Below are 15,168 nucleotides of genomic sequence, written 5' to 3' on the forward strand. Positions count from 1 at the left end.
AGTTGAGACACGATTCACGTCTCTTGAGTTCGTTTTGCCTACTTATAACTCCCGCTGATTTTTGAACTCGTAGTTCTCCTACTCTACTTTGTTGGTTAACTCGGGAGGAGGATCAAAATGAAGCCCCCCCCCCCCCCCGATTCACTGGAGTTCAAGCCCATTATTTAACCGAAATGCCATGTGGCGGGTTTGTGTGTTGTATTAATGAGTCGACAGACATTGCGGATGGTTTGGGACTTTGGGTGATGATAGGATTCCCGCACGATGTTCCCCGATTTGGCGTGATGACTGTGCTCCCACTTGGTCTTATGGCCCATTAGTTCCCATGATTTGAAGCGCTCCACTAAGCATTTTACTTTAATTTTCTATAAATAGCTAAAAGGCTGCTCACCTCTTTATAGCAGGGCATCGTGCGAGTAGTGGATCCTTCTCTTCTTTCTTCTCCAACTCGGGGGGGAGGGGGGGTCCCATGGACACATTATAAGGGCTCGTGCGTGGCCATGAAGAGGTGCGCCCCCCTCCGAGCTAGTAGGGCGGTGCGCCAAAACTTGGACAGGAGGTCAGAACCCACCGTGGTTAAACTTGCCTACGATGAAAACTTGTCTTAGGCGAAGCAAGCAAGTGAGTGCATAGAGGCTGGCCAACCAAATGTATGTTCCTTTCTCCCACGATGGAAATCCTCCCTTGATCCACTTTTATTTCTTATGGGAAATACCCTTGTTTAGGGGGAATTAAGAGTCGAGTCCAAGGTCAAAACGGTCAAAAAGATCCCTGTTATACCCAGCCAAAAACTAGTCAATTTTTCAAACTTTCAAAAGAAAAACATTTGCGTGTGAATTTCAAACTTTTCAAAAAAGGCTATTAATAGATTGATCTAAGATTTGGATCTATGTGTGGTAAAATCTAAAGGTATAATTGTTGCACCCCCATGGGGCATGGAGAGGCCATCCACGGTAGGACACCAGGCGCGCCAGGGCTGGGCCTCGCTCGCATCTCCTCTTCGTCGATTGGTGCCTCGCTCGCATCTCCTCTTCGTCGATTGGTGCACGTGGCAGCGCGTTATTGGCCCGGCTCGAAATATCTCTCCGTCCACGCGAGTCCAAAGCGAACCCTTATCCCGTCCCGTTCATCTCCTCCCCAATCCCCTCCTCCTCGGCCGCCGCCACCGATGCTCATGACGTTTGGCCGGCCGCCAACCTCCTCTCCGCCCCTGCTTCTCGCCACCGGCGACTGCGGCCACCGCTGCACCGCGCGGGTCTTCCCTAATCCCCGCGCGTGTGTGCTCCTCCCCAAGCCCCTCGTTCTCCTCCTCTCCCAATCTGGTCGTTTCTCTCCTCTCCACCAGTCCCCTTCCTCCATTTCATCTCCGGTGAGCCGCCGTCCATCGCGTCCTCCCTCTCCGGGTCATCAAGGCCAAGGATGAGATCGAGGTCCTCATGGTAGGCAAGCTGGTGCTGCAGCTCGGCTCTAGCACGGCCGCGCTTTCTACGGAGTTCGTCGGCTCCGGCGAGGCATGGACGTGGGCGTAGGGTGCGGCCTTCCTCAACGGTGCGCTGGCTGCGCCGATGAACACGATGGAGCACAAATTTTCTTCCCTCTTGCGAAATCTTGAGCTAGGGTTTGTGGGGGCACCAAATTCCCGAGTCCACGCCATGAAATCGAGAGCAGGAGGTGGGGTGCCTTCTGGTAGGTTTTGATGTGTTTCTCATTCTCCCCCCTTTGATTTTTTGCAGCCATGGAGCTCCTTTTCCATGGATTCGGTTGAGGTGTGCTTCTGGTTGACCCCTGCAGATTCGATTTGTTTTGCTCCTTATTACGTCCCTCCTATTCGATTTGGAAGGAATTGCTCCTGTTTCTCTCTCCCTCTGAGATTTTTTCTTCTTGGTATTTTACTCTTCTTATCTGGAAGCGTTTTGGGTCTCTGACCTTATTTGTTTCTTTTCGATCTCTTCATTACCTTACCGTTTCTTCCAAAAAAAAAATTGCAGGTCATTGTCTTCCTGGAGATTACCGCCTTGGACCTGCATCTCGTGGTACTGCTATAGCACCAATGCTACAAGCTGTGAGGGCCTTTCTCTGAAATCATGAGGGCAACACTCGGTTAAGCTATCCACACAGGTTTAATTTTGCAACACTGACTTTTCCTCAAAATATGTTTTGTTGTTTTGGTGGTGAGCAGACTGAATGTAGTACTCCATTTTGATGAATTGATGTTACCATACTTTTGAGTAGCAGAAATTCTCTCGCTTATCCTGATGGATTTCTTGCACGAGTTATTGTTACTTGTAGCTTGTTACAAAATACAGATCTGAATCTGACCAAAATATGACCTTTTTCTAAGTTACCTAATGTGTTTTTAGGAATCAAATCACTTGTTCTGTAAAAGGATAACATCTCCCTTTACTTTTACTATTGCGTATGCTTCTTTTTCTAGCTGGATCGAGCAAGCACAGTAAGAAAAGAAGTTGTATCAAATGCATTGTGCACTAGCAGGTTCATATGTCTGACATGCCTTTTTTCATTAGAACTTGCAAGTGGACATCTAAAAGTTAAACATTCATTGTTCTAAAATATTATTACCTATTTTAGTTCTTTCTTAACCATTACTTCATCTCAGGTTGTATTCAATTCTCTTACACATGGGCAATCTCTTATTTAGATTGACAATTGAGAAAGCCCGGACTGCAATACAAGCATGAAATGGAAGTAAGCCATAAATTCCGTACATGTAGAAACACTTTGAAGATCTGTATTTTCCGTGAGATTTGATATTTCCAGCGGCATGCTTGATTTAATTTGTTAATGTGATAGTAAATCTGAACAGTGCATACTAGATACTTTGCACTGGTGGTTTCCTGCTTTCCCTCACATATGGTCAGAATCTTCACTTGTTAAGCTACCCCAGTCGTAATGGTCAATTGATGCTGGTTATTATGGACGACATCTTGCACAAATGGAACACTCAGGTATATGCAATATTTTGGTTTTACTTTTGTGCTTTCATTGGAACTGAAACTAATTTACATTTTTATATTATTAAGTTAGGCACACTGGACATTTCTTGGATTATATTGTTACTCATGATTTGCCTTCCTTTGTTTGATATTGGTCTTTAAGAACATGTCTGTTCACATCAATAGATGTGTCTACAAAAATTGGAGTATGTGGTTCAGATTAGCTGATGATCTTGCCGAGCAGCGTGCACCGGTCGGTCGTACTTGGAGATAAGGTAAACAAAACCGCACCAAGGATTGCCCCAATTATTTTGGTTTGATTTATTGGAAAAATCACAAGATAAACATACTTTCAGATATTAATGCAGTGTTAATTTTCACTATTGCACATTTTCCATGATGTTTTCTGTCTTCGCATGACTAACCTTTTTCCAACGCTTATTTAATTTTAAAGGTAAACAATATTATGCATTCTTGTTTTTTTGCTTCTGTTTTTTCTAAATAATGAACTGATCGCTAAAGTATATTTTGGATTTTATGTGATAACTCTCACATCTTCAAGTGCAGTCTGATTTTTTAGAAGCTTTGCAAGTGCCTTGGGCAACTCCTTATGGGTACTTACATGCAATTCACATTCTTCACCGATATGTGAAGGTCAGTGACAATGATTCATTTGGAAAATACAATCTGTGGTAACAATGTATACGGAAGCTCCTCATTTGTTCTGGTGCTCCAATATTTTTATATATTGCCATGGACCAAACTGTAAGGCTTGGTACATACTATGCAGCTTAGTCCCAGGAAAAACTGCAATACGTCATATTGTTCTGTAGTCCTGGTAATGATGTTTTGTCAAACGTAATAACGCAGGTGATTTTGGGCTTTGCCAAGTATCCAGCTTCGGAGATGAGGAGTGAGGTGCGTGGTGCATCAGGTGTGGATGCAGCGATCAAGGCCACATGCTCGGCTTAGGGAGCAGCAGCGTGCACATAAACATCGTTTGATGTCAAGGCGCCAAGGTGGGCTTCTCCATGATTAAGGAGAGCATATTCTTAAAGTTTCAATTGCACTTTATGAGTAGTTTGAACTATATATAATTTTTTAATTTGTGCCCATAAAGTGCTTCATGAATCAATCATATAGTAGGTTTTAACTGCTCTTCATATATTATATCATTATCAGAATACCAGATTCCTTTATTTTGAGCTAAATTTGATTTACCTTTTTGAAATGCTACATCACAAATAAAATTTGTATCTCCATAGTACATTTTTTACCAGTGTATTGATACTATATTTAAATAGTACAATAATATAGCTCGTGTACATGTGTAATTCTTTACATCGCTTTTTTTTTTTTGTAAATTTGAGCATTGGCTGAGCGGCGAGGTTAGTACACCATCGTTGACCTTCTTCTTACAACTTAATCACAACGGGAAATCAAAATCCTTGATGTAGCTGGAGTGATGTCTTGATGATTGGCTGAGCAGCGAGGTAGAGTTGTGACCGTGAGGGACCGTTACGTCTCCATGGAAACGGTTGGTGTAAGATACTCGACTGCTTTCTCATCCACCTCAACTTCAGTTCATGGGTGCCAACGTCGTCTGCACTCTTTACTTGAAGGTTTGTCGCTTTGACCCTTGTTTGATTGGTCTAATGTTTCATAGAAAATGTTTCAGAAAGTTCCTTCTTCAGCGATTTTTATACATGCAGCTTATAAGGTTCTGGCCATCTTATCTTAGTTTGAGAAAATATTTAGTATGACACTGAGATACTAAATTTTTGGTTGCAAAATAATTCTGTCAACATGTTTTTCTACTCGCCTTAGGGATTTCTTTCTTCCTTTGTGATTTCATTCTTCTTTTGTCTCCCGGTCAGGGGTCATCATTTTAGTTTTGGCTGTTTTGTCTTCCCGTGGGTTTCAATGTGTTTTTCTTTTGCGCTTATTGTTGACTTTTCTTTCGCTTCTTCCTTGCTCCCAGGTTAGAAATGGCTTATTTGAAGGAGCTTTTAAAAATGGTATATTGTTGTTAATGCATTTTTACAGGGATATTATTCTAATTTAATATTCTTATTGTCAAATACATGTTAATAAATCACCTCCTGCTCCCAGTAAAGCACCATTCATGGCAGGCACCGGAAAAAAAGATTAGGAAGGAATCTCATACGTTCAAATGAATTACCATTTTTTTTAATAAAGCACCGCCTGCGCCCATTGTTACCGAATCTCATACTTGATTGTTTGAACTGCAATGGAAAATTTGTTGTATTGTAATGTCAGATCAAATCGCCCCCATCAACACCTATATTTCGGTGCATTTGGTGCTTCAGTGGTCTTTTTAATTTTGACGTGAGATTTGAATTTGTTTGTGATTTTCAGTCGCACAGATTGAAAGAGTTACATGTCCGGGTCCTGCTTGCTCTCATCTACGGCCGCAGCTATGGCGGTCTCATCACCATATGTTTTACTAGGTACAGTTTGTGCTTGCTTTTCTCATTTTTCTTTATGTATATACCTATGAATATTTTCTCAAGAGGAACTTGCATAACTCTCTCTCTCCCCCCATACATCACTAGGGATTATTTGGTTTGTCAGTAGCTTGCAACATCAATAATGTGAATTTTCAGCAATGTTGTTTTAATGCTGCATGTTTGAGATTCAGGAAAGCGGGTTGAGTATGTGTTTCATATTTTTTGAGTGAAAGATCAAAACATTAGCATGTATATCAGGTGAGGGAAGTTTATTAGGCCATATGTGCGTAGCGCAACTGTCATCTTCCATCACGGATTAGGTATCTACTCCAATTTATTGAACAGGTATTAACTGAATTCTTTATGTACATAGGGGGAAGAAATCATATGTTGTACTTATTTTGTATTAAGCTTTTCTTCATGGCTGTTAGTTTTTTTTATTTTAGTCATGCTGTTGTTTGGGACTTTGGGTTCCCAGAGAAGCTCATTTACACGAGCTTTGCATAATAATTTGTGTATTAGGGCAGATGCTAACTATTTAACTTTTTTTTGGGTTTGCAACTCATTGATAATAGAAAACCAACTTCCTAGGTTCATATGAAATTCTATTTGGGCACAAGGCGTCTTTATTCCTCTCTTGGTTTATATGATTTTTTTCTCTTGGTTTTTGATTTGCATGGGAGCATAAGGCGTATATCTTATACTTTTTTTACTATGTTATTATGGTTGCGCACTGCCACGAAGCTCCTTAGCCTTTTGGATCTAATAGTAGATTTATATGTTTGTTCTCTGCTACAACTCTGGAACTAACTAATGGATTTACCCATGTATCTCTCCATGTGATTGCTCACCTATTCTATAGTTTGTTGTCAGGGTTTTGCTTCAGTGTCCCCCCCTCTTCAAACATTGTGCTTTGTGGATGGCCCCGGTATCAACCCCCTCAAATTTGGCCGTGGATGGGGTAGAGGGTGGGGCACGGAGCACACCTCATTCTAATTTCATCCTAGCGAAAACGTTTTGTGAAACTCAGAATGTTTAATAAAGTTGGTAGTTAATTTTTATTGCAGTTATATAAATTGTACACCGGCACGAGTTCCATGGGATCGTGCGCCAAGGCGCACATCTCGCGCACGGAGAAATTATTCACCACTCAGCGGCCTTAGTCTCTTATGCCAGGTGAGTTCGAACTTGCGAATTCATGGATTTTGATCAATGTATGGCATTAGCCAAGCAAAATTCATCAAACACTATTACCAGTTAGGGAATAGTTGCAAATTGCATCAGAGGAGGATTTTTTCAGAAATATTGTGTTCCAATTTAGACCTTTATGGATAATGAAATATCTTGAACAAATCTTTGTTCTATCAACTCCAATATGAACTTCTCTTTTATATCCAAAGAGTCATATGTCCAAAGGTTTCAAAAGATTGCGGCCTTTCCTTCTGTAGTGGGCCTGTAAATATGACTAAGTTCCTGTTGTGGTGATGCTCCTGTGCACCTTGTATGGAATCTTCTTATACCATTCCTTGTGCTTTGTGTGTGCGAAGGACTTTTGGTTCACAATGTTATAAATTGTTTGCTAAATAATATACTTGTCTTTATCCATGTGTACATTGCTGAAAAAATAGATTGATGTAAGTTCACCACTGTCTACCTGTAAACATATCGTATCTATTACATATTCGTTCTACTTGTCTGATAGTTTTTTCTGAAGAAAAGGTATGATTTTTTATCTTTTGGTATATACTGAGAATATTGTTCGAGGGTTCACCTTGCTTGGTACTGCTGATAGTTGTTGCTGCATGGGGAGTGTTGACTGATTTTAAGGAATGTTTGTTAGGAACTTATCTGTCATGATAGCAGACCCTGTTTTAAAAAGTCAATCAATTACAATTCCAGCAAATAACTATCTTAGCCGACGCCTCACCACATGTCATATTAATGGTGCTTAACATAATGTTTTACCAACGCGGAGGACGTGTCCCTGCGGCAAGGTGCGACCCTAAATTTGATTTACAACCTGTGATGCTAAAAAAATTCGAAAGAGTGCATGCTTATGACATGAGGTTTTGAAAAAAAATTTATTCACTATTTCGAATCATATTATTGTTCTATAGGCCAGAGATTTTTTTCTTCTCTTGGCAGGTCGGGGATAAGCTAATGGTCTTCATTATGTGGTTGACTTAATTCTTTTCTCTCTGATTCACTGAAATGCTTTCTAACATTTCAATATTGCTTGATATACAGCAGTACCATTAACATCTGACATTTATGCTTTAGATTCTGAAACATGTGTCTCCAGATCTTTAAAGTTATACACAGGTGTGTGAATGTCGAAATCAGTTAGATAGAAAGTTGCATAAATATGTGTGTTTTTGTTAGCAATTCTGCATCAATCTGATGAGCATGTGTTCCTTTTTCTGGGCATGTTATGCATCTGCTATTTCTGTGATTCGCGTCTATTATTGATTCTTATAACTTTTGAATGGATTAAAATATCAGTGGCCAAAGAAGACTGTCTTCTTTAAGTCTTTACTGAACTTTGAAAGTTTAATGATGGTGACCACTACATATTGTTCAACAGGGCATTGCAGCCGTGGGCGTGAGCATGTTGTTGCTTGGAATGTAGGAGTTTTAGGAGGACCTGCTTTGGGCTCGCGGCTGTGTGCACAGGCTACGGGGGTGCACCATGTGGCCGAGATTGTGACTGGGTGCGAGGGGCTTCAGAACTGGAGCATGCATCTCCTTGCTACCGTAATAATTGGTCACAATACTAGAAAGTCTGCTCCAAATGTTTTATTGTTCTTGATATTAGCAAGTGCTCTTCCTCATATACCGAAGTGACCTCCTATTATGTAAATACCTTTCTTCTTCCCCAGGACAAGTTCAAGGGTATGAATTGTTCTGTGAAATTAGTTGTCTTGGAAAAAGCTATCATATGCTATGACAATGGACTGTCTATATAGATGATAATCATTTTCATACTATACACGAGTCCCACGGGATCGTGCGCCAAGGCGCACATCAAAATCTAGTTGTTATTGGGAAAGTTGGTGGTTCGTGCAAAAAAAAAGTTGGGTGATTTGTGCAATTTCTTCTTAAATTGTAGTATTTTTCTTTGTTTTTCTAGACTTTTCCATGTGGCATGTTTCTGGACTTACCACGTTGATTTTGTCTTTCCATTGTACTCTCATCATGTGTTGGGATAGGATTTTCTAGCGGGGTTTCGACAAATAATATTGAGTTTATGGGTGTGTGCAGATTTTCGGAGTCCAGTGGACATTACAGAGCCGGGGAGGAAAGATACAAAATTGCTAAGTTTCAGCTATGTCGGTGAGACATAGCTTATGTCTGAGTTTGCTCGTTAGTTGGATTTTGTTTCTGTACATGTTGAAACGCGCTGACGTAATTTGACAGAGACTTACGCATCAAACAAAATTCCTTAATTATCTGGAAAAGTAGATGGATGAGCTGCGGCAATTTATATTTCGATCAGAGTTGTACATACAGAAACCGTGTTGAAGAAAAAAATTACAAAAGGCTGACAGGCCGTGAAAATCACTAGTTCACTAGTATATATTTTCATCTTGATTAGTGCATCAGTTGGTGAAGCGTATATATCTCTCAGAAGTTGGATCAGAAGTCAAGCGATCTAATGCCAGTCCCAAGTCAAGTGTCAACAATCCTAGAAATACTCGAAATCAGACTGTGGTTGATCGCCGGTGCTGGACTTGCCCCCAGCGGTGTCCGTCGCCTTCTTTTCCTTGCCACTGGCAGCAGCCGCGTACTGCCGGAAGTCCACCGGCTCCGGCACCGACGGCGGCGCCATGGACCTGACCAGCGCCCAGTTGACGCCCTCGAAGAAGGGGTGCTGCTTGATCTCCGTGGCGCCCCTGGTGAAGGCGATCCGCTTCTGCGGCTCCTTCACGAGGAGCCCTCGGATGAGGTCCCTCGCCACGGAGCTTGCGCCCCCTGCTACCGAGCCCCCGAAGTCGGAGGGAAACCGCAGCGGCTGCTCGATGACGTTGCAGAGCGTGGCGCGGTTGCCGGCGCCCTTGAAGGGCGTGGTGCCGTGCAGCAGCTCGTAGAGGAAGATGCCCAGCGTCCACCAGTCCACGGCGCTGCCGTGCCCTTCGCCGCGGATGATCTCCGGGGCCAGGTACTCGTGCGTGCCCACGAACGACATGGACCGCACCTCCGTCGGCTCCGCGTTGAACTCCACCGCGGACGCCGCGTTGAGGCTCTGCACGTCGCTCTTGGACGCCTTCCGGCTACGGCGCGGCAGGATGCGCGGGAAGAAGGACGACGACGACTGGGCGCACCCCTGGTTGGGACCCAGGCCCTCGCCGCCGCCCTCGCCGGAGCTCGAACCGGTGCCGGCGCCGCCGACGCCGATTCCGCTGTTGCTGTGCACCGACGACGACTTGACGAGCGTCGGGCAGACGGTGCACCGCAGCGACAGGTCGAAGTCCGACAGCATGATGTGGCCGTCGTCCCTCACCAGCACGTTCTCCGGCTTCAGATCCCTGTACACGATCCCCAGCATGTGCAGGTATTCCATCGCGAGCAGTATCTCAGCTGTGTAGAACCTGGCACAGAAAATGCAATTAACTTTGTCAGATCGTCGTCGTCGACGTCCAGATCGACGTACAAAACTGACATGGACAGGAACCTGGCGGCTTGCTCGGTGAAATGCTTGGTTGGCTGCTTCTGGCGGACGGAGTGGAGGTTGCCGCCGCTGCAGTACTCCATGACGAGGCAGTAGAACTTGTCGGTCTCGAAGTGGGTGTAGAGGGTGGGGAGGAAAGGGTGGTCGAGGAGGCCCAGGATCTCGAGCTCCGTCTGCGCTCGGGCCATCTTGTTCCGGCTGATCAGCGACGCCTTGTCCATCACCTTCATGGCGAAGAAGGCCGACGTGCCGCGGAGCTCCACCAGGTACACGCTGCCGATGTCGCCGTAGCCCAGCCGCTTCAGCAGCCGGAAGTGGCCCAAGTTCAGGGCCGTCTCCTGGGCCGTCGCCTGCTGGATCGCCTCCCAACGGCTGTCCCCGCCAGTGTGCCGCTTCACCTGCGCCGGCGCCGTTGACGACGCCGCCGAAACCGAGCTGATGCTGCTCTCCAGGCTGCTGCTACGGGTGCTGCGGCTGCTGTCCAAACTGATGCCATTGCCTACCACGGGTTCAGTATTATGATTGTTCGCGCTCGTCGCCGCTGTTTCGGATGGTTGGGCCGGCGCAGGGCTGCTCATAGTAGCAGCACCTTGGTTCACATTGGCCGTATTGGGTTTCTCGGCCTGCTCTGGTTTGTTCTTGGGCTTTGGCTTCGGCTTCTTGTCCGTAGGGACTTGCGAATGAGCAGATGATTTGGAGGTTGCAGCAGATTGGATGTCGACGAATTCATCGTCTTCGAAGCTGTCGCGCTCATGATCGTTACTATTTTTCTGAGGGCTGAAATCCATGCCGTCGTCTTCCATGAACGGAGGATCCACAATTTCTCTGAAACGTCACCACGGCACAAAATCAATAGCTAATTGAAATTTTAGCTCACATAACACAGCTGCGAAAGCAAACTACTACTTTGTTATTACTTCTGTCATATATATTCTTCGGGGTGAAGAACTCAGAGAACACGAAATAATTTGCCATACTATCAAAGGTAAATGTGTTTCCTATGCAGGCATTTTAATGAACAAGGAACAAAGACAAAACCTGGCGAGTCAAATCTTGGTGATTAGTGTGCTTCAAATGGCAAGCGATTCGATCGATGCTTCATACGATACACCAGGAAAGATCACAGAGGCGGATGAAAGAAAATAACACAAGGTCCTATTCGTCTTGCCATGGTGGTGAAAATGCAATGAGGGCAGCAACTAGGAAGGATTGCTTTGTTGGGAGGGAAAAGGGTAAGAATGCATGCAAACTTGGAGTTGGATTCGTAGGGTTGTGAGACGAAGCCGTGGAGTAGGGGTGGATGAAGAAAGCATTGCTAAATTTAGGAAGAGGAGAAAATAGTGTCTTGACCCTCTTCTTGGGTCTTCCATCGTCAGGTCTTTCAACTCGGCTTGGCTAGGAATTCTTAGTTGTTTGTTTTTTGTGCTCATTGTTTCTTTCTTCATGGAGAGTACGAGGCGCCCCAACCCAAAATCATCTCCCTTCGTATATTTAAGTGAGCGGCCATTTTGTTGATATCAGGTACAACATAAATGAGCTTAAGGTCTGTTGAAGAATGGTGTCACTGAATTTTAAGATTATTGGCGTCAACATAGTTATCTTTCTCGAGACGAAAACGGCGTGCCACACTAAAGAATAAAACACCTTGATATTACACACAAATGCATATCCACTACCCACCTAACAAATTGTTTCTTTAGCAATAACAAATGTGTTTTTAGATGATTAATTTCAGTTAAGCGAGCAATCTTGATCTCGTGATGATTGCAGTAATATGGTGCGACATAAAGAAATAGCTTTATTTTCCGCAACAAAAAAATTAATGGTTGCAACATGTGATGACTTATTGCAACTACTACTACGCAAAAACATCTACATTGAAGTATCTATCGCTAAAGATAAGCAACCAATGCAGTGAGTCATTGGTTGATCTTGCCGGTCCAAGCCCTGTGGTGTTGCAACTGAAGACAACCACACGAACGGAGGGAGTACCTCATACACATACCAGAATTTCATGGTGTGAAAGGAGTGCTTTCTTGGCGGTGAAGGACTGGAGGCCACTACTCAACATTGTTGACTTGGCGATAAGACCGTATAGCGTATAGCGTGGTTCAGCTGCGTTATAGCACGCTATTTCACGATTAGCATCGTAGCATGGACTCCCGAAATTTGCTATAGCGACCCTAAACTGGTGCAGTGTCATGCTATTTTTTTTTTCATTGCTATTGTCCCTTGTAAAAAAGATACATACATTTCTTTCTTTCTTTTTACATTTCGTGTAAGTTTCTGATATGGCCTAGACCAGGCAGCCTCCCTACAGAATCCACTACGTCCAAGATAGAATAATACGTTAATGATTGTGGTACTTCCCTCTTCATAAATCATAACCATGACATGATAACATATGGCTAATCTGCTCTGTTGCCACTCACAGCTTGCTTTCTTCGGCCGGCTCTCCCTCTGTGTTATTTTGTGATCATTTGCAAAATTCCATATACAGCAACGGAAAAGGTCACTTTACGATCACTTGCATATTCACTTCTATCTAAAGCGCAGAAGTATAGCCCACGACACTCCTTCAGTGCTACACCTTTTTGTAAAAGCAGCTATGATACCTCCAGCCACAATAACCACCGCCTCCTCTTGCTCTTCCTCCCAGCTGAAGCATCCGTTCGAAAGCTTGGTGTCATCATGTCACATCACAGCCCCATTGCTTCGTTCAAACACCAGGACCATCACCTCACAGTACCATCGGACTCATTGCTCTTATGCCTCTGCAGTGTAGCATATCCTCTAGTTAGAGTGTTAGACGGAAGCCATTCATAGCTCCACTTTAACACTCAGGGCTATGGCAATACCGAGGCAAGCTCATGGCGCCCTGTCCATGGTTTTCGCTATGCTCGTCGCAACAGCTGCTGTCGAAGCACAGATCGATGCATGTGGCGCTGACCTCAGAGCGTTTCTTCCTTCACCTTTCAGTTCATCCAGGCTCCACTGCGCACCGGTCTGGAACAACTTCATCCTCAGGGTACCATTTCCTTTCCTGCCTTCAATACTGATTTTCCGGAAAAAAAGCATGAGTTCAAAAAATTTGAGCTCCATATACAAGAGAGAGCTTTGATGTATGCATGTTTTCCACTAAGAATTAGGAAATTCTGAAACCACTTCGTTCAGCATTATCGAGATAGATAATTTGCACATATTTCCTCAGTTTATGGATTGATGAGGGTAGTATTTGCACTACTACATCTTGCAGCATTGGCAGAATCAAGATAACATCGTTAGCATTATATTATCAACAACTTATACATCAGGTTGGGTTGGTATTGGTTTCTCCAATGATGGGAAGATGGTTGGGTCAAGTGCCATGATCGGCTGGATTGACAATCATGGCAGAGCATATATCAAGCAGTACTACCTGGCGGCCAGACTAGTTCAGGAGTCAAAGTTGATCGAGGAAACTTGCTCACAACAGATACTCCTCCTGCAGTTGTGCTCTATGGAGACAACATTTACTTGGCATTCCAAGTGAACTTTTCAGTTCAACTTGCCCAACCCAACATTATTTTGGCCTCCTCGGCAATAACACCAAACATGTTTCATCTAGCAGAACATGATGACAAGACAACGTTATCTTTTGATTTTTCATCAGGTTTGGTTATTCCTTTATAACTAATTCGTTGTCTGATCACCTAAGATTGTTATTTTTGCGGGATATTTTCTTTATTCAACCTAATCTACTGCTTTTCAGGTGATCCTGTTAGCACTTACTATCCATACCAGCTGAAGAAAAATCACGGTGCACTTGCGATGTTTGGATGGGGTATTCTGCTACCTTTGGGAGCAATCGTCGCTCGTTATCTCAGGCATAAGGACCCGCTTTGGTATTACCTTCATGTACTCCTGCAATTTTTGGGTTACTGAAAACGTAAAGGAAAAGAGATTGGTATGGTAGGATCGCTGGCCTCTCCAGGGCTGCGTCCGAGTCTTTATATATCACAGAGGTAGGTACAATCGTACAGCACAAGTAATTTGTCTAACAACTAACCAACATCTATCTCTATCTATCTCTACAGATATACATGAGTACAACCAGAATATTGTTACAACAACAAAATACGCATGTAGTTTATCATCCTCCCTCAATCTCAACCGGGGCAGAAAGGTTGAGATTGCGCCTGCAAGACTCGAAGGCTGGTAATGCAAGTGGTTTTGTGAATATGTCTGCCACTTGATCCTTCGAAGAAATAAACTTGATCTGAAGTTGTTTCTTTGCCACTCGCTCTCGGACAAAGTGAAAATCAACTTCAATATGCTTGGTGCGAGCATGGAACACTGGATTGGCTGACAGATATGTAGCTCCAATGTTGTCACACCACAGAACAGGTATACGACTCTGAGATACACCCAATTCCTTGAGAAGAGACTGAACCCAAATAATCTCAGCTGTTGCATTGGCCACTGACTTGTATTCTGACTCTGTACTAGAACGTGACACAGTGGCTTGCTTGCGGGCATTCCAGGCGATCAAGTTGCCTCCATAGAAGATAGCATATCCCCCCGTTGATCGCCGGTCATCAATATTTCCAGCCCAATCAGCATCTGAGAATGCTGAAAGAAGAGTAGCAGAGGTACGATGAATAGTCAAGCCATGACAGACAGTAAGCTTGACAAACCGAAGTATGCGCTTCACAGCAGTCCAATGAGTATCACGAGGAGCCTGAAGGTACTGACACACTTTATTCACCGCAAAGGAGATATCAGGACGAGTAAGAGTGAGGTACTGAAGTCCTCCAACAATACTGCGATATCTAGTGGCATCATCAGGTGAAAGAGGGGTACCATCATGAGCGGAAAGCTTATCCGTAGTGATCATGGGGGTAGTGGCCGGCGCACACTTAAGCAAGCCCGCACGCTGTAGTAGCTCCATAGCATATTTCTTCTGAGAAAGAACAAGACCACCAGTGGCCGGATGATGTACTTCAATGCCAAGAAAATAATTAAGAGACCCCAAATCCTTGACAGCAAACTGGGCACTCATATTATGGATCAGACGAGACGTGGCTGAAGGACA

At 43.9% G+C, this 15,168-nt stretch overlaps 1 protein-coding gene and 1 long non-coding RNA gene across 2 annotated transcripts; one reads left to right on the forward strand and one right to left on the reverse strand.

Moving 5' to 3' along the window:
• Positions 1-9,110: 9,110 nt before the first annotated feature.
• On the reverse strand, positions 9,111-10,897 carry LOC124647336 (serine/threonine-protein kinase RHS3-like). The gene is made up of 2 exons (XM_047187297.1): positions 10,098-10,897; positions 9,111-10,014 (listed from the first exon to the last, which is right to left on the reverse strand). The coding sequence occupies exons 1-2, from the start codon at positions 10,895-10,897 to the stop codon at positions 9,111-9,113; spliced, it is 1,704 nt and encodes a 567-aa protein (XP_047043253.1).
• A 2,047-nt stretch (positions 10,898-12,944) lies between these two features.
• LOC124705403 lies at positions 12,945-13,995 on the forward strand. Its single transcript, XR_007003985.1, has 3 exons — positions 12,945-13,122; positions 13,351-13,746; positions 13,846-13,995. It is a non-coding gene; the product is annotated as an uncharacterized LOC124705403 (long non-coding RNA).
• The last annotated feature ends 1,173 nt before the right edge of the window (positions 13,996-15,168 follow it).

This window comes from Lolium rigidum, chromosome 4 (genome assembly GCF_022539505.1).
Source record: "Lolium rigidum isolate FL_2022 chromosome 4, APGP_CSIRO_Lrig_0.1, whole genome shotgun sequence".
NCBI classification, from domain to species: Eukaryota; Viridiplantae; Streptophyta; class Magnoliopsida; order Poales; family Poaceae; genus Lolium; species Lolium rigidum.

Coding starts and splice junctions, on each gene's coding strand:
- LOC124647336 (XM_047187297.1), bottom strand. CDS start 10,897: ATGGAAGACGACGGCATGGATTTCAGCCCTCAGAAAAATAGTAACGAT. Junction 10,015..10,097: donor TTCACCGAGCAAGCCGCCAG/GTTCCTGTCCAT, acceptor TTTCTGTGCCAG/GTTCTACACAGCTGAGATAC.